This window comes from Macaca mulatta, chromosome 7 (assembly GCF_049350105.2).
Source record: "Macaca mulatta isolate MMU2019108-1 chromosome 7, T2T-MMU8v2.0, whole genome shotgun sequence".
NCBI lineage: Eukaryota > Metazoa > Chordata > Mammalia > Primates > Cercopithecidae > Macaca > Macaca mulatta.
Genome location: NC_133412.1, coordinates 11,673,686 through 11,699,128, shown reverse-complemented (window position 1 = coordinate 11,699,128; position 25,443 = coordinate 11,673,686). Strand labels below are relative to the sequence as shown.

The window sequence follows — 25,443 nt, the reverse complement described above, 5'->3', positions numbered from 1 at the left end:
AGCACTCCCAGGCTGGGAGCCGGATACTCTGCCCTGGCAGCATGACTCAGACTGCACAACAGGTACGGCGTACCCAGGATGACATTCCTAGGCCTCTGGCCGCCTCAGAGTACAGCCCCACACACAACCCCCTCCAAGCTCTAAGCCCTTACACCATAAACCATGAGCTTTCTGATGGTTCCAGAGAGCACCCACGTCTGTCAGCTTGGGCACAGAGCCTGTTCCAAGAGCCCCAGGCTCAGCCATGGGGGCTGGGGGACTTTGGGGCCTTGGGAGCCAGCCCTCGTACCTGCGTCCAGCAAGGACTCTCGGCACCTGCAGCCAGGAGTTGTCCACAGACCACGTGGGCGTGCTGATGGTGGCCTTGTTGATCTTGCCGATGACGCTGAGCGCCTCCTTCAGCATGTGGTGCATGCACAGCATCTCGGCGCACCGCTGCGCCTGCTCTGCTGACTCCTCCATCAGCGTGTTCTGGTCCCCACACGAATACAGGGACAGGACTCCTGGTTGTCCTGCAGGTTCAATTTCAGGATGTCAGGGTGGACAGCAGCTCTGAGAAGATGAACTCCTTGGTCTGAGAGTGGGCACAGAGGGAAGGAGGTTGGGACCTGATGCCTGCGCTGCCCTGGCCTCCTGCCGGGCCCTTCTAGGACTGTGTGCTGGACTTGGAGCCCTGAGTATGGCTTCTACACAGCTTCTACACCGCTTAGACTCAAAGATCTGCCTCCCCACCGCCCTTTTCTCACTCAGATAGGAACACTGAGGTCCAGAAGAAAAGTCACCTGTCCAAGGTCACAGGTCTGGGAGGGGACCCAGGACCTATCATGCCACCAGCACACCTGTCTACTCAGTTTTTTAAATAAATTTTTTTTGGAGATAGGATCTCACTCCGTCGCTAGGCTGGAGTACAGTGGGCAAGATCACCGCTCACTGCAGCCTCAGCCTCTTGGGCTCAAAGTGATCCCCCAATGTCAGCCTGTCGAGTAGCTAGGACTATAGGCACGTGCCACCACCAAGCCCAGCTATTTTTAAAATTTTTGTGTAGAGACCAGGTCTCACTATGTTGCCCAGGCTGGTCTTGAACTCCTGGGCTCAAGCTATCCTCCCTCCTTGGCCGCCCAAAGTGCTGGGATTACAGGCATGGGTCACCGTCCTCAGTCCCATGTTATATTTCCATGAGATAGCTCTGGTCTGGACCGTGTCTGCCACCCTGGACCTGGTCCCATAGGGCTGGTTAGCATCTCCCCCAGGCCAACATGGCTATCTCCATCCCCAGTGCCACAGGAGCCCCCTGTCCCCATGAGGCGGTGCATGCATGTTGTTGATCATGACGTGCATGATGGTCTTGGGTGTGACACCAACCGTGAGGTCCCACATGGTGGTGTTGACAATGGCCATATAGGAGTTCTCCAGGTTCTGGGTTGTTTCCATTTGCCGCTCCAGCTGTGAGTCCATGGAGTGCATGAAGCTGTCGGAGCCATTCTCCTCGGCTTTGCTGCCCTATCATGGAGAACACAAGGGCATCAGGGTGGCCAGGCCATGCAGCCAGGCTCCAGGAATTCCTAGGATCTCAGCCCCTCCAAAGGTACCTGGAACACTGAGGCACAGAGAGAAGCAACTGGCCTGAACACGCACCCAGCTCCCCACATGGCTCTAGACGGTTTCAGGCCTCTGCCTCTCAGGACCCCAGATTCCCTTGATTCAGTCTCATCTTAGTTCTGACTCTAGTGCCCAGAATTTGCCTCAAGTTACCAATCCAGAAATTGGAAAAGAACATATCCGGGTCCCTGGCTTGGAGACCTGGACAAAGCTTGTGCCAGGCTGCAGACGCCTGGCAGGAGGCGAGAAAAGGGCACACTCACTTTCCCCTTGTCCTGGGAGGTCCACGCACCAACTTTGCCACCGCTGCTGCCACCAAGATACACAGCAAAGTAGACACACACAGAGAGGAAAACAGGAAGGGTTGAGTGAACCTGGGACACTGCACCCCAACTTTAATGCTTGTGGAATTCAGTTACCTAATATTTGGTTGAGGATTGTTGCGCCAACATTCATCAGTGATATTGGCCTGTAGTTTTCTTTTTGGATGTATCTTTGGTTTTGGTATCAGGGCAATACTAGCCTTGTAGAAAGAGTTTGGAAGTAGTCCCTCCTTCTCTCGTTTTGGAATCATTTGGGTAAGGTTGGTATTAGTTCTTCTTTAAATATTTGCTAGAATTCAGCAGTGAATCATCAGGTCCCAGGCTTTCCTTTGCTGGGAAACTTTTTATTACCGCTTCGATGCCATTATTTGTTATTGGTCTGTTCAGGTTTTGGATTTCATCATGGTTTAATCTTGGTAGTCTAGATGTGTCTGGAAATTTAGCCATTTTTAGTAGGTTTTCCTATTTCTTTGCATATATTTGCTAATAATAGCCACTAGGGATCCTTTGAGGGTTTGGTTTTTTGTTGTTGTTTTGTTGACTTTTGTTTTTTTTGAGATGGAGTTTCGCTCTGTCACTCAGGCTGGTGTGCAGTGGTGCAATCTCAGCTCACTGCCAGCTCCGCCTCCCGTGTTCACGCCATTCTCCTCCCTCAGTCTTCTGAGTATCTGGGACTACAGGTGTCTGACACCATGCCAGAGTAATTTTTGTTATTTTTAGTAGAGACGGGGTTTCACCACGTTAGCCAGGATGGTCTCGATCTCCTGACCTTGTGATCCACCCAACTCAGCTTCCCAAAGTGCTGGGATTACAGGCTTGAGCCACCACACCCGGCCTGAGATTTTGCAGTACCAGTTGTCATGTTTCCTGTTGTTTGTCAATGTTATCTCGTCAAAAACCCAACTTTTAAAAATGTTTTTAAATTTTATTTTAGTTTAGTTTAGTTTTTGAGACAGAGTCTTGCTCTGTCACCCAGACTGGTGGGCAGTGGCACAACGTCAGCTCACTGCAAACTCTGCCTCCCAGATTCAAGCGATTCTCCTACCTCAGCATCCCGAGTAGCTGGGATTACAGGCGTGCACTACCATGCCTGGCTAATTTTTGTATTTTTAGTAGAGACGTCATTTCACCATGCTGATCAGACTGGTCTTGAACTCCTGACCTCGTGAGCTGCCCATCTCAGTCCCCCAAAGTGCTGGAATTACAGGCATGAGACACCAGACCCGGCCCACAGTTTGTTGTTAAATATTACTTATTTACTTTTTCTTTTCTTTACAGACAGGGTCTCATTCTCTTGCCCAGGCTGGAGTGCAGTGGTGCAATCATGGTTCACTGTAACCTTGAACACCTAAACTTAAGAGATCCTCCCACCTCAGCCTAATGGATAACGGGGAGTGCAAGTGTGCACCACCACACCCGGCTAATTTTTCTAGTGTCTGGTGAGACAGGGTTTTGCTATGTTGTCCAGTCTGGTCTTGAACTCCTGGCCTCAAGCAATCCTCCTGCCTTGGCCTCCCAAAGTGTCAGGATTACAGGCATGAGCCACCATGCCCAGCCTGTATATACAGTTTCTTTTCCAAGTTATATAAAGTATGCTGTATGCATCCTTCTAGAATTTATTTTTTTCACTTAATAGTATATTGCTAAGATTCTTTTTGACTCCTTGTGACATCACCAGAAGATAGAGATCCCGAGATCTCTTAAGAACTGCTGCTGGGAGTATACACTGGTATGACCACCTTGGAAAACAGTTTGACTCCATCTCGTAAGGTTGAATATTCACACTCCTCCCAGCCCAGCAGTTCTACTCTACATCCAAGAGAAATTCTTGTCTATATAAAACAGGGGATGTGGACAAGGAATGTTCCTAACAACTCTGTTCAAAATAGCAAAAATCTATTGCCCATCAACTGGAGAGTAGCTGACTAAATTGTGCTTTTTATTCCCTTTGATTTCCTGAAGTCTTATGATGCAAGTGGCTTTCCCATGGCTAGCTTGGGGACGGGGATACTCTTGGCCATCGAGTCAGTGGTGGCAGTCCTGCTTAGCCCTAGGGCAATCGGTGCTGCCCAAAACAAGTGTAAATAGAACAAGGTGCCCCATGGAGCCAATGCGTCCCTGGAGATACAGGCCTGTCCCTGTAGGAAACAGCCATCATACACATCAGTCTTTTACAATGCTTCTGTCACTGGCCTGAGTCCAAAGAACACCCTCAACCAAAACATTACAAAGTTTATTGGGGCTACCATTTATCGAGCATTTATCATGTGCCTGATCACGTACTAGTGTAGTAATTGCATGCATTATTTTATTATTTTATTTATTGACTTATCCATTTATTTGAGATAGGGTCTCTCTCTGTTGCCTGGGCTGGAGTGCAGTGACGTGATCACGGCTCACTGCAGCCTCAAACTCCTGGCCTCAAGTGGTCTCACCTCAGGCTCCCAAGTAACTGGGACTAGAGGAGTAAGCCACCAAGTCCAGCTAATTTTTTAAAAAACATTTTCACAGACATGAGGTCTGCCTTTGTTGCCCAGGCTAGTCTTGAACTCCTGGCATCAATGATCCTCCTCCTTCAGTCTTATTATTGCATTTTATCTTCACCATCATGCTGTAAGAGTGCCTGGGGGTAGGTGCTCCAAACAGTAGCAATGTAGCAGCCTCCACTCATAGGTGACAACGAGACTCAGTGTAGACAGCAACTTCTCAAAGGTCACACAGCTGGAGGGTGGCTGAGCCAGGATGAAGACCTAGGACTCTAAAGCTGGTGCCCAGTAAATGAGAAAATCTCTGGGGGTTCAGGATAGCTTCCTCCCAAGAAATCTTTCTCCAAAGGTTCTAAAAACAATGACAGGTCCATCTTTCATAAAGCAAACAAAACTAGCAGCCCCTTCGTTTTAGGGTGGGGAGTGGGGGAGGATAAAGGTTAGTTAAGCTCCAGGGCATCCCATTTTAATCCATATTTATAAGGCAACTACCAGCACAGCACCCCAAACCTAAAGAACCATACACAGCTGTCTCCGTGGGGCATGGCATGTCCCTGGATGTAAAGATTTTCCAATGTGCGCTTACAGGCCAGTAGCATCATCCTCAGTCACAGGTTAAAGGACAGCTAGGCCTGGCCTGCTAGGCACCACCGTGAGAATCTGCTGAGCTTTCCAACTAGTTTATCTGTTGTTTGCAGTGAAAGATGCCCTGAAAAGAAGGGGTGTTGGTGGGAAGAGTTCTGATTTGAGGTCCCCTGATCCTGGCACAATCTCCTTCCCCAGTTGCAGGAATCAGGGGACTCCATCTGTAAACACAGGCTCAAGCTATGTCCCCCAGCCCCCTATTTCAACCAGGTGCCACCCTCTGCTTCTCTTCCATAGACAGCCTAGAACTGCCACATTCCCTTAGGATTTGTGCCCTTAGGCCTGGCTTAATATTTTCCTCTGCAAAGAGCCATCTGTAGGGCCAGAGGCCGGCAAAGCCTAACTCATTACTGGATGCCAGTTCCTTTGCCTGACTTTCAATGACTCCTACCTTACCCTGGGGTTTTCTGTTTCTTGTCTCAGCACTAACATTTCTCATTCCTCCACAAGTTGAATTGCTCACTCCAGCCAACTGAAGCATGCTCCTCTTGACACAGTTAACTCTAGGCACATGGTTGGTGGTAGGGGAAAAAAAAGCATTATGTCAATTTCATTGATGAACAAAAGTGCCGGCTCCACAGCAAAGCCAACTTGATAGTGCCTGGGCCTCTGAGTTCAAGAGCCTTCTAGACAAAGGGCTCTGAGCTGAAACATGAACATGGACACATAGGCCTCCCTCTCGGTCTGATGAGATCATTTGGATACTTGATTGTTACCCCTGAGCATTCTCCTTCCTCATTAATGCACGTGTAGCCAACACAATAATTATCATAGCCAATAACCACTAAAGCTGAGGACTTTTGTGAGTCAGGCAGTGCCTTTAAAAACTCTAAAGTTTTCACACTCTCATTGAATAATTTCTGTTTTTCAGATCAAGTAACTTAGACTTACTGTCACATTTGGGATTAAGTTAAAAAAAATACAAAGAAAGAAACTGAGGCTTAAAGCTGTCAAGTATTCCACAGCCAGCAAGTGACTAAGTTGGAACTTGAACCCAGGCAGTCCAGCCCTGGGATCCTGTGCCCTTACCCATGATCCAGTGTTGGCTACAGGAAACTAAAGTGTACACGTTTTCAACTATAGTTTAAATGGGTGACATACATTTCCTATAATTTCCGTAGGTGACTTTCAGTTTGGGGGTATTCTACTTACACAATCTCTGGAGCTAGATATTAACTGAGAACAGAAAGAAACTAATGAACTCTGAAAAACATAAAACATGAGCAACATGATATCACCGCAAAAGACAAATCAGCACACAGCCTTCTTGTGACTGTATTTTGCTGACAGTCCACGAGCTAATAATCAGCCTGAACTCAGCAGTGCTCTGTTCCCTTGGGACAGGGACACACACACACACACACACACACACGAGTTGGTGGTTGTGCTTCCCTGAGCCTCCAGTCAGCCAGTGTGAGGAAGGGACCAGATGGGTCAGGCAGAAAGGTGCTGGGTCAAAGGAGGAGGGGGCAGCCGGGGGCGCGCGCACGCTCTGGACTCGTGCACCCGCCAAAACGGATGCGCGCGGGGCATGCCGGGTTGAAGGGTGAAGGGCGAGGTGCGACCTCGACGGGGACGGGGACGGGGGTGGGGTGGGGCAGCCCTTTCCCAGGCGGTAGCGGGGGCGGTGGTGCTGTTGCCCTTTTAAGCTGCGGCTTGACAGGAGCCGCGCCTCCCGTGGGTGGATGGGTTACAATGGGAGCAGCTCCACAGGCCGCCACACAGCTCCCGCCAAGGCCTCCTCCGTGCCCCTTGCCATTTTCCAGCGGCGCTCCCACCAGGGTCGAGGCGGCGGGGAGAAGCAGAGCCGCAAGAACTCTGCCAGGAGGCCCCGCCGATGGTCGCCGCCATGCCAGCGGTTCCGGACAGGCTCCCCTTCCGCGCCCCTCCCGCGGGAGTTGAGTGTCAGGGCTCATGGCCAAACTGAAGTTGCTAGCATCTATCTTCCACAAGAACTAGGAGCTGCAGCGGCCGCTCACGCTCCGCTGCAACATGAAGGGGCAGGGCGAGGGCAGAGAGGGGCGCCAGGAGTCCCAGGACACAGGGGTGCCTGCCCCGGAGAGGCCCCAGTTCCCCGCCCCTTTACCCCGCAACTGGCCTGGCCCTTGCCCCCGGGACGGTGGGAGGCTTGGGTGGGAGGAGGCGGAGGGCGCGTCTCTCCGGCTCCTCGCGCGGGGCAGGCTTGGGGGCTGCTGGCTCCTCTCGGCCCCCGTCGCCGCGCCCCGAGGTGGGAGCCCGCGGCTGCCGAAGCCCGCTCGGGTCCCATGGCCGCCCTCAGTCAGCCAGCCTGCTCCCAAGACCGCGACAGGGCAGTGCGGGGCGGCTCCGGCGTTTTTTGAGCCCAGGCGGGTAAGGGGAAAGGCCTTTAAAAATGTTCGGTGTTTTGGGCGGGCGCAGTGGTTCACGCCTGTAATCTCAGCACGTTGCGAGGTCGAGGCGGCGGATCACCTGAGGTCAGGAGTTGGAGACCAGCCTGGCCAACATGCTGAAACCCCGTCTCAACTAAAATATATAACAATTATCCGGGCCTCTTGGCAGGCGACTTAATCCCGGGTACTTGGGAGGCAAAGGCAGGAGAATCATTTGAACCCAGGAGGCAGAGGTTTCAGTGAACCGAGATCGAGCCCTTGTGCTCAAACTTGGGGGATAAGAGCGAGACTTCTCTCAAACAAAAAAAGGTGTTTTATTTTGTTTGTTTTGAGGCAGGGTCTCTGTCACCGAGGCTGGAGTGCAGTGGCGCGACCTCGGTTCATTGCAGCCTATGTCTCTTGACAGTCCGCGGGTTAAAGCGGTTCTCTTGCCTCAGCCTTCTGAGTAGCTGGGATTACAGGCGCCCGCCACCACTCCTGGCTAACTTGTGTTTTTAGTAGAGATGGGGTTTCACCGTGTTGGCCAGGCTGGTCTCGAACCGCTGATCTCAAGTGACCCACTTTTAGCCTCCCAAAGTGCTGGGATTCCAGGTATGAGCCACCGCGCCAGGACCCAAGGCCCTTAAGTTTTAAGGCCTCATTCTTCAGTCAGGTTTTCCTTGTTCCTGCGTGCTCAGCCAATTGGTTTTGAATTTGTGTTTAAGGAGAAACTAACAATGAAAATGGACTCGTTGATGGAAGAAAAGTTGGAATGCAGCCTCTGGTGCTGTGTGAGCGATCCATCTCTCCGGAGCCTGGCTGCGCGCTGCTGTGTTCTGGAAAGGCACATTGTACCATAGATGCGGCAGGTAAGAGTCCTGTACAGGTGCTCTGACCTTTTCCTTTCAGGCTTCTGTATCAGCTGTTTTTCCCCTGTAGAATGTGCCCCTTGCCTCCACCCCTTAACCCTACCCAATTCATCTTTACGTGTCTGGCCATCAAGGCTCTTCTGGATCATATTCAGTTCATGCTGGTATTTTCCCTTCTTCCCCTCCTTAGTCCTTACTATTTTTGCTTTGGTCATGTTATGCTATATTCTGTAAGCCTTTTAAATTTGTTTTATGGTGGCAGGGCAGAATATTTTGTAATTATACTTTGTGTTTTTTATCTTTCACTCAATAAATGCTTGGTAAATATTTGTTTTATTGAGTGTATGACCCTATTCTAGCTATATTGTGCTTGAACAAAAGTCTTAACTGCCTTGTAAGTTAACTGCTAAGAATTTGTCAAAAGTGCAGAGATAACATCAAGAACTTGTCATGGATAGTACAAAAAGGTCTGGAAGGGCTTGATGGAAGTCTGTAAATTGACTTCATGTGAAAGACTGTAAGAAACGAAAATGTGAATGAAGCATGACTGGAGAGCCAGAGTGATAAAGCAAGGCTCCCTTTCTCCAGATCCTTTGTGACAGTGTTATGTGACCTCTTCTAGAAGATCATTCTCAAAGACAATGCCAGCTCAGAACCTAGGAAACCATCCACTGGGTTCCTGCAGGTTAGGTGTTCAAATCCTCATCAGCACCTTTGTTTTCTCTGCCTCAGTTTGCTTACAATGATGTTCTCAGTAGCTGTAATTGCTGTCTGGCTTTGAATACTTAAGCATTTTTTTTTTAGATCACAGTTTATGTGCATTTTTATTTTACCAAGTGTTAGAATTTTTACTCTGCTTTTATGGGCTCTGTGTTAGCTACTTGGTCGTTTTCGTTGTAAAATGATTAGCAGGGAAAACTCGTGTGTGTGTGTGTGTGTGTGTGTGTGTGTGTGTGTGTGTGTGGTTTCTTTTGTTGTCAGAGCACTTAGAATTTATTTTATATGGTAATTGTCAGTTTACTGTATTCTCCACCCCACATTTATTGAACAGCAAAGTATGAGTGTGTCCCATAACCAGCCTTCAGAAGAATTACAGCTGCTGTATATCTGAACTTTCTTTTCTTTTCCTTTTTTTTCTTTTTCTTTTCTTTTTTTTTTTTTTTTTTTGCGATGGAGTCTCACTCTGTCACCCAGGCTGGAGTGCAGTGGTGCGATCTCATCACACTGCAACCTCCGCCACCCAGGTTCAAGCAATTCTCCTGCCTCAGTCTCCTGAGTAACTGGGGATTACAGGCACCTGCCACCTGACCCAGCTAATTTTTGCAGTTTTAGTAGAAATGGGTTTCACCGTCTTGGCCAGGCTGGTCTAGAACTCCCGACCTCGTGATCTACCTGCCTCAGCTTCCTAAAGTGCTAGGATTACAGGCGTGAGCCACCATGCCTGGCTGAACTTTCAAGAAGTTCGTGCATCAATTTTTTAAAAAATTATGATATCAAAAGATAGCTGTGTCCTACATTTGGAAAGATAACAAAAACAACATTCTGGCAGGCAGTTTTGCTGACTGGTGCTTGATATAGAGCCACACATTGGTCTCAGTGGACTTATGGAGAAAAATACATAGAGAAAGTTTTTTCTAAATAAGACCAAAAAATCCTTTTCTTAAGCAGTGACGGGTAAAGAGGTTGTCTTGGTTAACCTTGAAATGTGTTACCCTTGATTAAGACAGTTTTATGATGGGGATGGTAGTGGTGATAAACTTGTTTGAAATTTGTCCACTTATAGTAACCTTTGTGGTAGCTGTCACAGACAACTTCATCCTCACAGGCCTTAAAATTACTATAAAACTAATAGAATGGAGGAGAAACAAAGGACCTGAATAATTAGATGCTTAGATAATTGTAATGTGTTTTCATAACCTGTGAAAATGAGCAGGTTAGAAGCACTTAAACATTCTATGTAACGTACACTGCCTGAATTTATATTGTGATTTTTGAGCACCATTTGCTGTTTAAAAACTGGTATATTGTAGGTCATATTTTAAAGACAAATAGAAAACTTACCTTTTCAAGATGGATATAAAGCTTAACCTTATCAAAATTACAGAATGTAAAGCATATGATTGAAAAATATTAATGCATAGGTTTAAATATTGGTCATTTTAGATGTCTTTCAAAATAGATTATCTCTTAAATATTAAACTGAACAAACTGAACATGTTGTAGAGGTTATGCTGAAGGTTGTTTCCTGAAGTGGTGGATATTTTATAATATGGATAACAAAGCCCTCTTATTTTAAGAAATTTAGAAAATTTTTAGGCAAAATTAGAAAATGTTACCGATAATTCTCCCACTCAGAAGGTACCGCTATCAGAATTTTGTATTTTTCCAGTCATCTGCTCATCTCTTTTCTGCTATGCTTGTATATGTTCCTTCTTCCTTGAAAAATCAGATTTTTTTTTTGTAATCTGCTTTTTCACTCAATAATATTGGAGACCCGTGTCATAACTTACTCCTCTACAGTGGCTTCAATTATTGTGTGCTTTCTGTTGGATGACTATACCATCCAGTCAGTCATGCCTCCTAGTACTAAATACATAGGGGTGTGTGTGTATTTTTGTGTGTGTGTGTGTGTGTATTTTTGTTTGTTTTTTGTTTTGTTTGTTTGTTTGAGATGGAGTCTCACTCCGTCGCCCAGGCTGGAGTACAGTGGTGCAATCTCGGCTCAGTGCCAGCTCCACCTTCTGGGTTCACGCCATTCTCCTGCCTCAGCCTCCTGAGTACCTGGACTACAGGCGCCCTCTACCACGCCCAGCTAATTTTTTGTATTTTTAGTGGAGGTGGGGTTTCAGCGTGTTAGCCAGGATGGTCTCGATCTCCTGACCTCGTGATCCACCCGCCTTGGCCTCCCAAAATGCTGGGATTAGAGGCGTGAGCCACCGCACCCAGCCGTTATTTTTTTCTACCTTAACTAATGCTTTAGACATCATTAGGTAGAGCTAAATCATTGAAACCTTTCAAGTGATGGCTTTCAGTTCTCATTGCTGAATTGATTTCTAGAGATGGAACAAATTATATTATATGGAAACTTTTTTTTTTTGAGATGAAGTCTCGCTCCTGTCACTCAGGCTGGAGTGCAATGGCGTGATCTTGGCTCACTGCAACCTCCGCCTCCTGGGTTCAAGCAATTCTCCTGCCTCAGCCTCCCAAGTAGCTGGGATTACAGGTGCCCGCCACCATGCCTGGCTAATTTTTGTATTTTTAGTAGAGATGGGGTTTCACCATATTGGCCAGGCTGGTTTCAAACACCTGACCTCTGGTGATCCACCTGCCTTGGCCTCGCAAAGTGCTGAAATTACAGGCGTGAGCCACCACGCCTGGCCTTTTTTTCTTCTAGGTACCAGCTTTTATTTATCAGTTTGGTAAAAATGTTAGAAAGTATGCCATAAAAGGCATTCTCACAGTCGTGGCACAAAGTATAATTATGTTTGACTTTCTAGGAAGCAGTTTGGCTTTGTAGAAACTTGCCTAACCTCTCCCCATTTAGGCAAGATGAATTCTGACTACCCCAAGGTAGCCAACCTTGTCCCTGTGATTCCAGATCTCCCAGAAAAAGAGGTCTAGTCTCAGGGAAAACCCAGATTTTCTTGGCTTAGCCCACCTTGACAGCTAATCACTGGAAATGGGATGGGCTGGTAGAGTCCTTCAGTCAGGTTTTGTGTTAAGAGAGGGAGGTGGAAAGATGGGAGGGAGGTAGCAAAACTGGCCTGAATGGAACTCTGTAAGTTAAAATGGCAAAGGGATATTTCTTCCAAGGAACAAAAGAAAGTGGAAGGGAAGGCAGCAGTTCTCAAAGTTTTGGAATCAGGACTCCTTTATACTCTTAAAAATATATTGAGGGCCCAAGGAGCTTTGGTTTATGTAGGTTGTATCTATTGGTATTTATCACTAGAAATTAAATCAGAAATATTTAAACTATTCTTTAAAAGCTCACCACATATTGTTATAAATGTTTTTATGAAAAAGTTTCTAGGCCGGGCGCGGTGGCTCAAGCCTGTAATCCCAGCACTTTGGGAGGCCAAGACGGGCGGATCACGAGGTCAGGAGATCGAGACCATCCTGGCTAACACGGTGAAACCCCGTCTCTACTAAAAAATACAAAAAAAAAAAAAAACTAGCCGGGCGAGGTGGCGGGTGCCTGTAGTCCCAGCTACTCGGGAGGCTGAGGCAGGAGAATGGCGTGAACCCGGGAGGCGGAGCTTGCAGTGAGCCGAGATCTGGCCATTGCACTCCAGCCTGGGTGACACAGCAAGACTCTGTCTCAAAAAAAAAAAAAAAAAAAAAAAGTTTCTAAAGCCAAAGTAGCACAATCTTACATTTTTTGCAAATTTCTTTGATATTTGGTATGTCATTTGATCTGCATTCAATTTATTGTGTGATATTTGCTTGAAAAAGTGTGAACAATGTCCAATCTCATACAGATAGCCATTTTAGATTATTGCGGATATATATATATATATATATATTTTTTTTTTTTTTTGAGATGGGGTCTTGCTTTGTCACCCAGGTTGGAATGCAGTGGTGTGATCACAGCTCACTGCAGCCTCAGTCTCTGGGGACTCAGGTAATCCTCCCACCTCAGCCTCCAGAGTAGTTGGGACTACCTGGCTAATTTTTTGTATTTTTTTTTTGTAGGGACAGGGTTTTGCCATGTTGCCTAGGCTTCTTTTTTGATACTCCATCAAAACTTGGTTTTTCTTGAACTTTGGATCTTTTACCCTTGCATGATATTATAACATCATGCATTGGTCATTTAGAAAATAATGGTTCACCTAGATCTTCTCCATGTTGATACATTTGATTATACAGTATCAAAATATATTCATCAATATCACCATCAATCTCATCAGAATACTTTTGGAAAGCAATGGTGGATATAAGTTTTATAAAATTCTAATTTTTTGTTCAGAAGCTTGAATTTTATTATTAGCAGTTTTATTATTGAATTTTATTATGGCCTGTCGTTTTTCTTGAAATGACAGAATCTCATTTTTTGAGAAAATGTCTCCCAAAAATCCCAGTTGAAATAACATTGTCAGTACTCCTTTCAAGTAAAAATGATATTCCATTAAAGTGGTTAATTCACTTCACGACTAAGTCACACGAGGATTTTTTTCTCAGGCAGTCTGTAGGAATGCTCATGTGTGCTTCCAATCTCATCACTTGAAATATTAAAAAGACATATTCAAGGATTAAGATGTAGTAAAATTTTCACTGCTTCATCATAGGCATTCTTTTTATTTTTGAGACAGGGCCTTGTTCTGTTACCCAGGCTGGAATGCAGTAGCATGATCACAGCTCACTGTAGCCTTAACCTTCCGGGCTCAATCCTCCTGCCTTAGCCCTCCAAGTAGCTGGGACTACAGGCATGCAGCCACCATGTCCAGCTACATTTTGTATTTTTTGTAGAGGTGGGGTTTTACCATTTTGTCCAGGCTGTTCTCAAACTCCTGACCTCTGGTGACCCTACCACCTTGGCCTCCCAAAGTGCTGGGATTACAGGCGTAAGATACCATGCCCAGCCTGCCCTTCCTTTTCAAACCTTTCCTGTGCATAGTGAAGAATACCATGGCTACTAGTAGTTTGGTGTTACTGCCTTTATTTGTGCTAAAGTACCAGCATTTTTACCCACTATTGTATTTGCACCCTTACAGCAAATGTCACCATGTTAGTATTCCTGTTCAAATAGTTTGGACCTGGGCGTCTGAGGGCCCCACTTTGGGAACCATTGAAATAGGTGCTTAAACCTACTATATATCATATCTTTTCATCTACAAGATTTTTAAAAACAAAATTTCATTTAATTTTTTCTGTAATTTTTAAAATATGACTTTGAGGGGTTTCAGTCCAGAGCAACACGTATTTTATTTTGCTTATGCTGAAGTTTTCTAGACAAATACTGACCTAATAGAATGAGGTCCTAAATCTAGTTGCAATTTCTTTAGCGCAAAAAAAAAAAAAAAAAAAAAACTAAACTAAAAACGTTAACATGGTCCATATGGTATATTCCCAATGTATGCTGAAGAATTTGAAGAAGAAAATGCAATACTCAGTAAGTGTTGTTCTTTATGAATAGGATTAATTCTGAACAGTTTCTTTTAGCCTGTAAAGAGATTTGGGACACAGTAAGAGAGGAATGAGAACAATGAGAATATAATAAAATAAACCATTATTGAAGAGATATACTGTTAATGATGTCCTCTTTCAATACAACTTGTTTTTCTCTTTTTTATTTTCTTCCTCTTTTTTTTTTTTTTTTTTTTTTGATACAGAGTCTTGTTCTGTCACCAGACTGGAGTGCAGTGGCGCGATCTCAGCTCACTGCAACCTCCGCCTCCCTGGTTCAAGTGATTCCCCTGCATCAGCCTCCTGAGTAGCTGGGACTACAGGCGTGTGCCACCATGCCCGGCTAATTTTTTCTTATTTTAGTATAGACAGGGTTTCACCATGTTGGCCAGGATGGTCTCAATCTCCTGACCTCGTGATCCACCCACCTCAGCCTCCCAAAGTGCTGGCATTACAGACGTGAGCCACCATTCCCAGCTAACTTGTTTTTCTTAAAAGAACCTTCAGTAAATATTTGGTTTCTGTGGCCTCAGCTGTAATTCAGATTACAATTTTCAAAGCAGTGTTTCCTGAAGTTGTTTGTGCGAAATTGTTTTCCATGACTTGAACCTAGCTGTTCTGAAGCTAATATATAATAATAATGGCTTATCCCCAATTTATAATAGAAAACAGTACAAAGTAACAGACTATTAGATGGGGGATGGAAGGAGAAGGACAAGGGCTGAAAAAGTAACTATTGCATACTGTGCTCACCTTCTGGATAATGGATACATTTGTACTCCACACCTGAACATCAAGTAGTATCCCATGTAACAAATCTGCGTATGTACCCACTAAATCTAAAATAGATGTTGAAAAAAAAGTTCTTCCATATCAACAATAATAAAATTGAAGGTGTAAAACTGTAATAAAAATTGAGACACTACAAAGTATCTTGCAGTTAAGCTACAAAAAAAAAATCCTAAAACCATCTCTATAGAAAATTTTAGGTATTGATCTTAAAGGAAATCCAAAGAAGTGGAGAATTATCATGTTAATGGATGTGATAACAATATTAAATTACATTATTTTTCCAATCTAGTATGGTCATTGATTTTAATAAAATATTTTATTCTAAAATGTGCATATAATATTAATTTTTAATAAATAATGATTAATTTTTTAAAATGCAGAGGGTTGGACTTGCCTTATCAGACATTGGAACTTATTACAAATATATGGGGAAAAATGCGGTTAACTGGTGAAGTTTTAGTTTCCATTAAGAAATACTGCATCTGGCCGGCTGCGATGGCTCAGGCCTATAATCCCAGCACTTTGGGAGGCTGAGGAGGGCAGATCATCTGAGGTCAGGAGTTCAAGACCAGCCCTGCCAACATGGTGAAACCCCCTCTCTACTAAAAATAAATAAATAAATAAATAATTTGCCAGGCACAGGCGTGGTGGCGGGTGCCTGTAATCCTAGCTACTCGGGAGGCTGAGGCAGGGAGAATTGCTTGAACCTGGGAGGTGGAGGTTGCAGTGAGATTGCACCACTGCCCTCCAGTATGGGCGACAGAGCGAGACTATGTCTCAAAAAAAAAATGCTGGATCTCACTGGCAATGGAAAGGGAAAGGAAAGTTACTGATGGCAACATATTACTAATGGTAAATAAGCACATGAAAAGATGCTCAATATCATATGTCATTAGAAAATTGCAAAGCAAAACAATGAGATGCTGCTACATAGCTATTATAATGGCCAAAATCCAAAATACCAACACTACTGAGTGCTGGTAAGAACAATGAGCGGAAATAACTCTTATTCATTGCTAGTGGGGATGCAAAATGGTACATCCACTTTGGAAGACAGCTTAGCAGTTTCTTACGAAACTAAGCTCACTCTTAGCCTATGATTCCATAATTGTGCTCCTTGGTATTTGCCAAATGAGTTGAAAACTTATGCCTACACAAAACATGCCACAAATGTTTAGACCAGTGTTATTCATAATTACCAAAACAGAAACAACCAAGATACCTTTCAATAGGCAAATGGACCAACACTCTATGGTGTAGCCACACAATGAAATATTAATCAGTTCTATGTAGAAAAAGAGCTATCAAGCCACAAAAAGGAATGGAAGACCTTTAAATGCGTATTACTGAGTGAAAGAAGCCAATATGAAAGCCTACACACTATGTGGTTTCAAGTATATGACATTTTGAAAAAGGCAAAACTGTGGAGACAGTAAAAAGATCAGTCATTTCCAGGGATTACTAGTATGTGGTTACTACAATGTCTTATTGAGATTACTACACAGTGAGAGATTGTGTCTAAGAACTGACATAGTCTTTAATTTGAATAACAACATTGAATACAATATTTGTGTATTTAACTATAAATTAAGAAAATAAGCTTTTCATATAAATTGTTTATAACACTTTATTAAAATAACACCCACATCAATCCTCGTCAGTTCTGAGGCCCACATAATAATTAAAGGCCTCCAGCAGGTCCAATTTCATTCATTCCTAGAACTAATGAGTTTCACGCTTGCAGGCCATGAATAGCAGTTCTTCAACCGACAAGGAGATCTAGAAAGAGAAAGATGTGCTCTATTTCTTTGTGACTAGTGTCCTAAGTCATAGAGACAGAATCATGGACTTGGAAGTAGCATCATCTTCCAGGTTGCTGTGTAACTCACATTCCCAAGCAACAGACTGTCTCGCAAACCCTTTGGTCTCCATCCTTGGGATTTCTTTTTCTCCTGTACATTTTGTTTCTCTTTTTTTCTAAATCATTTTTTCTTTTTCCAACCAATGATGTTTGTCCTTTTGTCCTCGGACTGGATCTCATTTATCTTTCTGGGAATAGCGCCATCTCTAAAGACTCCAGGTTAACCCACTTCATATCTAATTATTCCAGTCTAGACAATAAATAATGAAGTGTCAGTCAACATTCCCAGGGCCAGATCTTACCTCATACCTGGGGGTCATAACTCTCTTGACTACATTGGGTTTTGTCCTACTTTCCTCATTCTTGGCTGTGTGTATTTTGTCCTATCCTGGGAAGAAGGAGAGGAGTGAAGAGCTTTCTCTTGCATTTCAATATTAACCCTACTCCTACATTCTTCCCAGAAAGCCAGGAAATGCAACGCCAATGTTTTCCATTCAGTTTATATTGCATGTATAATTAACTTTTGTGTTGAACATGAATAAACTGAAAATTTCTTGAAATAGAAACAATTTGATAGAATTTTATGGGTACAATGTATACAATCCATGTCCAATAAGTTACTGACATCTAAACTTGTTATAGATTTTTTGTTCCATCATATACTAATTCAGTATTTCTATTGCAATGAAACTAACATTTGTTAGTTATAATTTGTCCTTGATAAGCCTTTTTCTGTGTTTTGCTTATGCTTCCATTATCTTCTAAATGAGCACTTTTGTATATCTAATTTAGAAGTGTTACATTAAGAACAGTAAGAGAAGAAAAAAAGAAGAGTAAGAGAAAATCCTTTAATCTATATTTCTGCTTAAAATAAGATTATAATAACGTGTGCTCCACCACATGTAGATGTTCACAAAACATAAGCAAGTGTGAATATTTTTTCATAACCACTGATGAAGAAATAGAAGGGCTCCTATTACATGCACTGTAACAAACTATAAAGTCATAAACACATACTCTTCAAAGTAGCAATAGGCAAATCAGGGAGAGAGAGAGAAAGAGAGAGCACAATGTTGCTCCCAGAAGACGCTGAATTTATTGCTACCACTGAAGACATTTTTGGAAGGGATGAAGCTTTTTGCTAACATACACAATAACAACTGCAAAAGGAACAGGACCTGGAATCTTCAGTTGAATCAGTCTATTTATAATCTCATGTAAGATTGGTAGAGACAAAACATAGGTCATTGCTTTCTCATCATTCATTAACTCACTCAAAACACAAATAGATGCACACTATGCTAGACACTGGGGTACAAATGGTTACAACAATCCCTCAAATTTCTCAAAGCCAGTGGGAGAAATAGGCATATAAACAACAAATATCATTCACTGTGATATTGGACACTTGAAGACTGCCTAATGGACTGTGGGACTACAATAGAAGATACTGTCAATTTGTCCTAAGAAGGTCACTCACGGGGAAGTGAAAACTGAATTCCATCACAGGCCAACAGGGAAAATGCTATTACAGATGGCAGGAACATTGTGAGCAAAGTTAAGGATTAAGGAAAAAATATAAGTATAAAGAGATGAAAGTAGAGCCACGTTGTTCAGTACAAAGAGTGGAGTATTTGGTGGAGAGAAATGAGAATTAGGAGGGAGAGACGGACAGGGTCAGATCAAAAATGGTCATGGTCAACCTAAAACTAAGGAGCTTAGAATTTACCATGAGAAAGTAGGTGTCATTCCAAAGATGTTATAAGGTGCAACATGATGAGATTTGCATTTCAGAACCACAGCCCTGATAGTGGTATAGAGGCAGGATTACAGGTGGGGATGGAGGAGCTGTGGTGGAGGCCAGGGTAGGAGAGAAAGGAGTGTGAGGAGTGGTGGGGTGAGTGGAATGGGGATGGATTTCTTAAAAACGTGATAGAGGAAGAGAGATTGGGTTGGGGCATTCAGAGGTGAGAACGGAAAGGAAAAAAAAATCTGAAAGGAAGGAGAAGTGATAGGCCTGTGTACCAATTTGAATAACAATACTACAACTGTTTATTGAGAGCCCATGATGAACCAAACATGATATTTTAATCCTCACTACAATTAATTTTTGAATTTTTTTTTTTTTTACTTTTATCAATTGATACTCAGAGGAGTTAAATCGCTTACTGAAGGCCATGCCAATTTTAAGTTAAGGGATGAGGTTAAAACTAAATGCTACTAGATGCAGAGCTGATTTCCTCTCAACTACATTCTTTGGCCCTCTTAACTGGATCAGCAACAGGGGAGAGGGCAAAGGCTAGAATAGCTCTTCACAGTTCTCTGGATCTGCTTGGGTGCTGACCAGTTTGGAGGAAAAAGATGAATTAAATGGAGGTAGCTGAGGGATATCCAGGTGCAAAAGATAAATAAGCAGTTGGATACGTGGGTCTGAAGAAGCTTCCTGGTGACACTGGTTGGTAGACAGACTGAGAGCTGAAATTCACCTGCAGTAATTGTTACTCTGTGTCTTCCTGTTGCATTTATTGGTCGACTCAATATATATTTTCCTCTACCTTTTAAAGTTAGAATTTAGAATACCTACCTAATAGTTACTTCCTGAAGAGTAAAAATCTTTTGTATTAGTTTTTCATTGGTCATGTTATTTATTCATGCTATCCTCAACAAACATGTATTCCTTAAACATGGGGTGCATTGTGCAAATTACACCACACTATTTGATGGAAAGAATGAGGTCTCTTCTTGCTAAACAGTTCTAGTCATCTCCCTTTTATAGTTTCCTTTACTCTGTCTTAAGAGCAATTTATTTTTCTATTCATTATTCATCTTATTACATGTTCTTTTTGCTTCACTTTAATCCTTTTTTGCAGGAGAAAGATTATAAATAAAAACATATATATTTATATATAAAAAACTATAAAGCTTACACTCTCATAGTTGGCACAGAGTTTTTGCTAAAGCAAAAAGATGAAAACTTTAGCTCTTTTGTAGGTATGATTTTTGAGTTGAGATGGCAGGAAAATTAAGTGGGATTTTGATATAAGAGTAACAAAAGGGAGCCTCTAGGGAGAAAGCAGATAATACATTGAGAATGAATAAAAATTATTTCTGAGGCTGGCTCTGCCATAGCAATTCTTGTCCCTTCCCTATAATTAATTATTTTCTGGTTTAACTGAGAAAATATGAGACAATCTCAAATTTCCTCAGAGCTAAATTACAGTATTCCATTTTATTAGCCCTAGAACAACATGAACAGAAGCTTTAGTGGTAGCGTTATAGTCTATGCTGAGGTTTGTTAGCAGTGCATTATTACCTAAGAGATCGCTGCTTAGTTCAGCCAGTTAACTGGAGGTCACTAAAATGTTCTGCTCTTGAAAGAGAAAGAGGGGGAGAAAGGGCGGGGGAGAGAGAGAGAAAGAGAGAGAGTGCTCCTTCTTCACAGAGCAATTTGTGTAAATGCATGGTCCAATGGCCCTGAGATCCATTAATTAAATTTCTAGACTTCATAGCATTCGCTGATGAACCATGATGAAAAAAGTTGGAAGGGAATAGGAAACACATACACTGCAGCGTCTGGTTTCGCCAGAGTTGGGCCCTTGAGAATTATTAAGTGATAGTTTGACATAATTCAGAATTAATAAAATCTGTCTGCTCTCTGAAAGTGTGTATTTTCATAATTTAAGTAACTCATGCAAATTAGCTTAGATCAAAATGTGAGCTCCATTGTTGCCTACAAGTCAGCATGACTTCATGATTGGTGATATAACAGTATCATCACCCCAGTGAAGGATATTTCTGTGAAATTAAGTGATACAGTTCTATCTGAGTAGGAATATTGTACCTGAAAAAGCCTGCTAATAAATGTAGGCCTTATTTTGATATTTTGGAATTTTATAGGGAATTAAACATATAATACTTCCTACTGAAGTCAGACATCTGAGAAAAACAGGTCAGTCAAATCCTCATTCCTGTAAATTTACCAAGGTGCTTTTAAAATGGCCAAATATTAAAGTATCTAGCATGATGCTTGAAATATAATCTGTGGAAATACACTAAACTAAAATGATCTTGTCCAGTCTCATGGCTTCAAATACCAGCCCATGCTAATGATCAAATTTTCTATGCATTCAAAAGCCCTGAACTCAGATTTAGATATCTAACATCTCTACTGGTTTCTCCACCTGTTTCACACACCAAACTTCCTTTTTTTTTTTTTTTTTTTTTTTTTTTTTGTGACGGAGTCTCGCTCTGTTGCCCAGGCTGGAGTGCAGTGGCCCGATCTCAGCTCACTGCAAGCTCCGCCTCCCAGGTTCATGCCATTCTCCTGCCTCAGCCTCCCGAGTAGCTGGGACTATAGGCGCCCGCCACCTCGCCTGGCTAGTTTTTTGTATTTTTTTAGTAGAGACGGGATTTCACCATGTCAGCCAGGATGGTCTCGATATCCTGACCTCGTGATCCACCCGTCTGGGCCTCCCAAAGTTCTGGGATTACAGGCTTGAGCCACCGTGCCCGGCCTACCAAACTTCTATTCTTTCTTTTCTTAATCCATTTCCCCCCACCTTTTCTATTATATTAAATGTAATTAAATAGAGGTGTTTGGCTCAGGCTATGAAATTTGACTCACATCCCATGTCAAATTCATCACCAAATCCTGTCAACTCTACTTTAAAAATATTTTCAAAATATGACTACCTCTTACCAGTACCACTCTAGTTCAAATCATCCTATCCCTTTCCTAGGTGATTGCAGTAACATCTCACTACCTAGATCTACCCTTTGTCCTATAGTCAATTCTTATCTCAGCAGACAGCAGACTATTAAAGCTGTGAACCATATCAGCCTCCATTTCAAGTGCCTTTAGTGGCTTCCATTTCACGTGCCTTTAGTGGCTTCCATTTCACCTCCAGTAAAATAGAAATCTCCACAATGACATCTAAGACTCTCCATGGTTGGTACCCCTTCTTGCCTTACAACTAAAAACTCTTCTACCATTTCCACTGTATTTACTCTGCTGTAGCAAGGAGACCTATTTGCTGTCCCTTGAACAAAGCAGATGTCTTTCTCTGGTCTTTGCATTTGCTGGTCCTGTTACTGGGCGTGTTCTTTTTCCCATCCACTTGATGACTTCCCTCATCTCCTTCAAGTCTTCTTACACAGTGAAGACTTCCCTGGCAACCATATTTAAAACAGAATCTTCAGTCCCATGTCCAGCACTCTTTATGTACCTTCCTTGTTTTATAATAGTTTGAGAAAATGAGTAAGCGTTTTGGGGACACAGCTCTTGCTATCATCTGACATAATTAGGCATAAAACTGTATTTCTTAATTATTTTCTTATGTATTTGTTGACCTCCCGTCATGACTAAGCATTTAGTAGAGATTGTCTATTTTATTCACAATGGTATTCCTAATTCCTCAAAAAGTGTTTGGTATAAAACAAACATACATTGAGCATTTGTTGAATAAAAGAATTATATGTAAAATGATGGTCAGGCATTATTCAAGGGGAAAACTCTTAGTCTCTAAACAAGTTTATTTGGATACCTGGTAAATTATACTATACCTAATTTGGGAAATAAATTTGTTCCCCTTATGTCAATTGAGGGAAGCTTTGGCAGGAGCATTCTGCTTCATCTCCAAGTCTTTTTCTTCAAAGCCTGTTGTTATTTTTTTTCTAACCTGACAACCCTATGCGACCCACCCAGCTGAAGATTAGCTGGGATGCCCAGTTCCTGTTCTCACTGTGGGGCACCAGATTTTCTGGGCAAACAGTATGGGTAGATAAAGCAATGGGATGGGGTGAGGTTACCAGCATCAACCTTTTCTAGGCTTTGCTCTTCAACACATACTGTCCTGAGCCAGGACGCAGACCATGGCTACTTTTGCCCCTGCATGTCTGTTCTGATTTCTTTCTTCATATGGGATGTCTCACTGTTCTCCTGTTTTTAATATGGAGCTTCAGTCTCTAAGCTAAAAGGCCAAGTACAGATTCACCTGCCAATGAAGCTCTTTAAATTATCTCTTGTTTCTCAGGACTCATTGGCTGTAAGTCCATGGAACAAAAACAGAATTTGCTACTTTTCATTGATATTGTTTTAGTTGAGTTGTGTTTAACTAACTTGTTGAATGAACTGACACTGTATATTCTCCCTGTAAAATAACAGTGTATATTCTATTATGCCTATGTAAGTCCCTTGCCTCAACTTGGTGTTATGTTAACTTATCTACCAGACAGTTTATTTAGGTTGTATTCAAGTTAGTCTTGTGACATAAATAAAATCAGTGATGTGATTATAATAGAGTGGTGCTATTTATGTAAAAATATGTTGGGTCTTGAAAAGATTAGAAAAAGCTAAGTTGATTAATGTGAGGGCTAAGCAATGTAAAAATTTTAAGAAAAAATTAGAGTAATCAGAATAGCAAAATTTTAATAAGCTAAAACGTTTTTGCACATCAATTACTTTTTTGTTCTACTTTAAATAAATAAAAATTTAGAATTATAATTGACTTGTTATGATCATAATTTATACAAAGAAGACAATATATAGAAACTCCAGTTAATAGAGTAATAATCAAAGGGTCCTGGACTTATATCAAAATATTGGCCAAATAATTTACATTTCTGGTTTTTTTAACCCCATGATCCTCCTCTTAACTCACTTTTTAGATTAACTATCAAAAAACTGGTCTCAATTATATTTGAATAGAAGGTTCTACTCTATTCTGTAACTTGACCATGTTTGGTACCCTTAATTAAAATATATAATTGTTTAGTAAATAGTTTTCATAGATGATTTCATTTTAACTGGTTCTATGAAAGCTACCCAATAATGGGCAGGTTGAATGGTCGTGGGGTGGGCTTAGTGTTGGTCTGTGGAATGCTACCATAGGCCTCCACAAACCTAAGACACAGAAACGCACCCTTAGAATTACTATCTACTTAACAGTAGAAGTGTGGCTGAACCTGAGACTTGCCTGACTCCATACTTCTTGGTGTTATTCACAGCACCACAGCCTAATTTTGCTTGTTTCCTTATTTGAAGAAATCTTGAAAAAGAATTGCATTCTTTGATTTTTCTAGTTAATTAAAAATTTCATCTGAATCAGCAATATCTTACTGTGATGGCAATTGTATCTCCTAAAAAATCACAGTGGAGATATATTTGGAATAAATATATCCAAATATTTAAGTAGTACATTCTCAAATATCTGAGTAGTATATTCTATGAATTATGTCTGCAGGCTTAGAAATAACCTTCATATAATGTTAATAAAAATCCAACTAAATAGCTATTCAAAGTATACTCATGGTATTGGACATTTGGAGGTAATTTTCACCAACCATCAATGTCTGTATTCATATATTTATATGAAAGTATTGTTATTTCTGTAGTCTTGGTCAATAAAATTTACTCATGTTTTATATAATTTCCACATACCCATAGCATGTCTTTGGAAGTAATGCAGTGCTTGAAATTTAAGGAAAAAAATATCTGGTTAGGATTCCAAAATATAAATCATTGAATAAAATGGTGTCATTTACTTTTAAGATGTGGACAGTATTTTGATGGGAGGACGTAGATGGTTTTGTGAACAACAAAATAATCTTGAAGCCACATACATACGGTAGATGTTCACACTTAGGACTATGTGGGAATGGCAGCAGTTATTTCTAATAAGTAACGTGTGAAAATCAATAAGACAGTTCTAGAAACACCTCCTGCTTGTTCATGGCATAAAGCCAAAGCTCTGCTATATGAGTATTACATGTTTTTGACAAAACATCTAGTCTTACACCAGATACAATATTCTAGTTTCCTGAAGAGGAAACTTTATTAAAGCATGTGCTAAGTGAACTATAAGATTCATATTAGAAACTTTAGTCCTATAGCTGTTTCTATTTATTTGGGGTTGGAAAAAATGGCATTATTGTACACATACTTGCTTTATAGTTTAAAAAAAAAAGGGGGGGGGCAAAATAAATCACTCTCAAAGCATCAAGGAAATTTATAGTGGAATTATGAATCATATCATTGTAGAGTCATTTTCCTTTGTATCATGATATCATATGAGACCAACGTCAAAAGGAATAGGTAAAAAAATGGACAAAAAGTTTTTAAAATCATTTCAGTTAACAGATTTAAACCGAGTTTAGCTATGAAGCAATGAGCAATGGAATACAAACTAGTGAAAGAGATAAACAACTAGGGATTAAATGTTGAGGAAAATTGTTTTCTAATGAATTAATTTTGAATTGATAAGAGAAAAATTAAAGAATAAGGACCTTTAAATATACAACTTTGGTGACAAAGTATTTGTCTATACAAGTTTCTTATGTCTAGTGCCTTCCTTACCTCCCAAATATTATTTTATAACTCTCTGATAATTTCTCAATGAT

General features: G+C 41.8%; 1 protein-coding gene across 3 annotated transcripts in view; it reads left to right on the top strand.

The window, feature by feature from the left end:
• The first annotated feature begins 6,956 nt into the window (after positions 1-6,956).
• The window catches only part of LOC100425035 (uncharacterized), a 53,746-nt gene continuing 35,259 nt past the window's right edge, over positions 6,957-25,443 (top strand). For 2 of the 3 annotated variants that reach the window (XM_077939083.1, XM_077939082.1), the window contains exons 1-2: positions 6,957-7,402; positions 8,127-8,270. In XM_077939083.1, the coding sequence (XP_077795209.1) occupies positions 7,046-7,402; positions 8,127-8,261 (492 nt within the window). In that variant the 5' untranslated portion in view covers positions 6,957-7,045 and the 3' untranslated portion in view covers positions 8,262-8,270. Of the gene's footprint in view, positions 7,403-8,126; positions 8,271-14,599; positions 15,232-25,443 lie in introns of those variants that run through there. The other variant, XM_077939085.1, reaches the window with a different exon arrangement.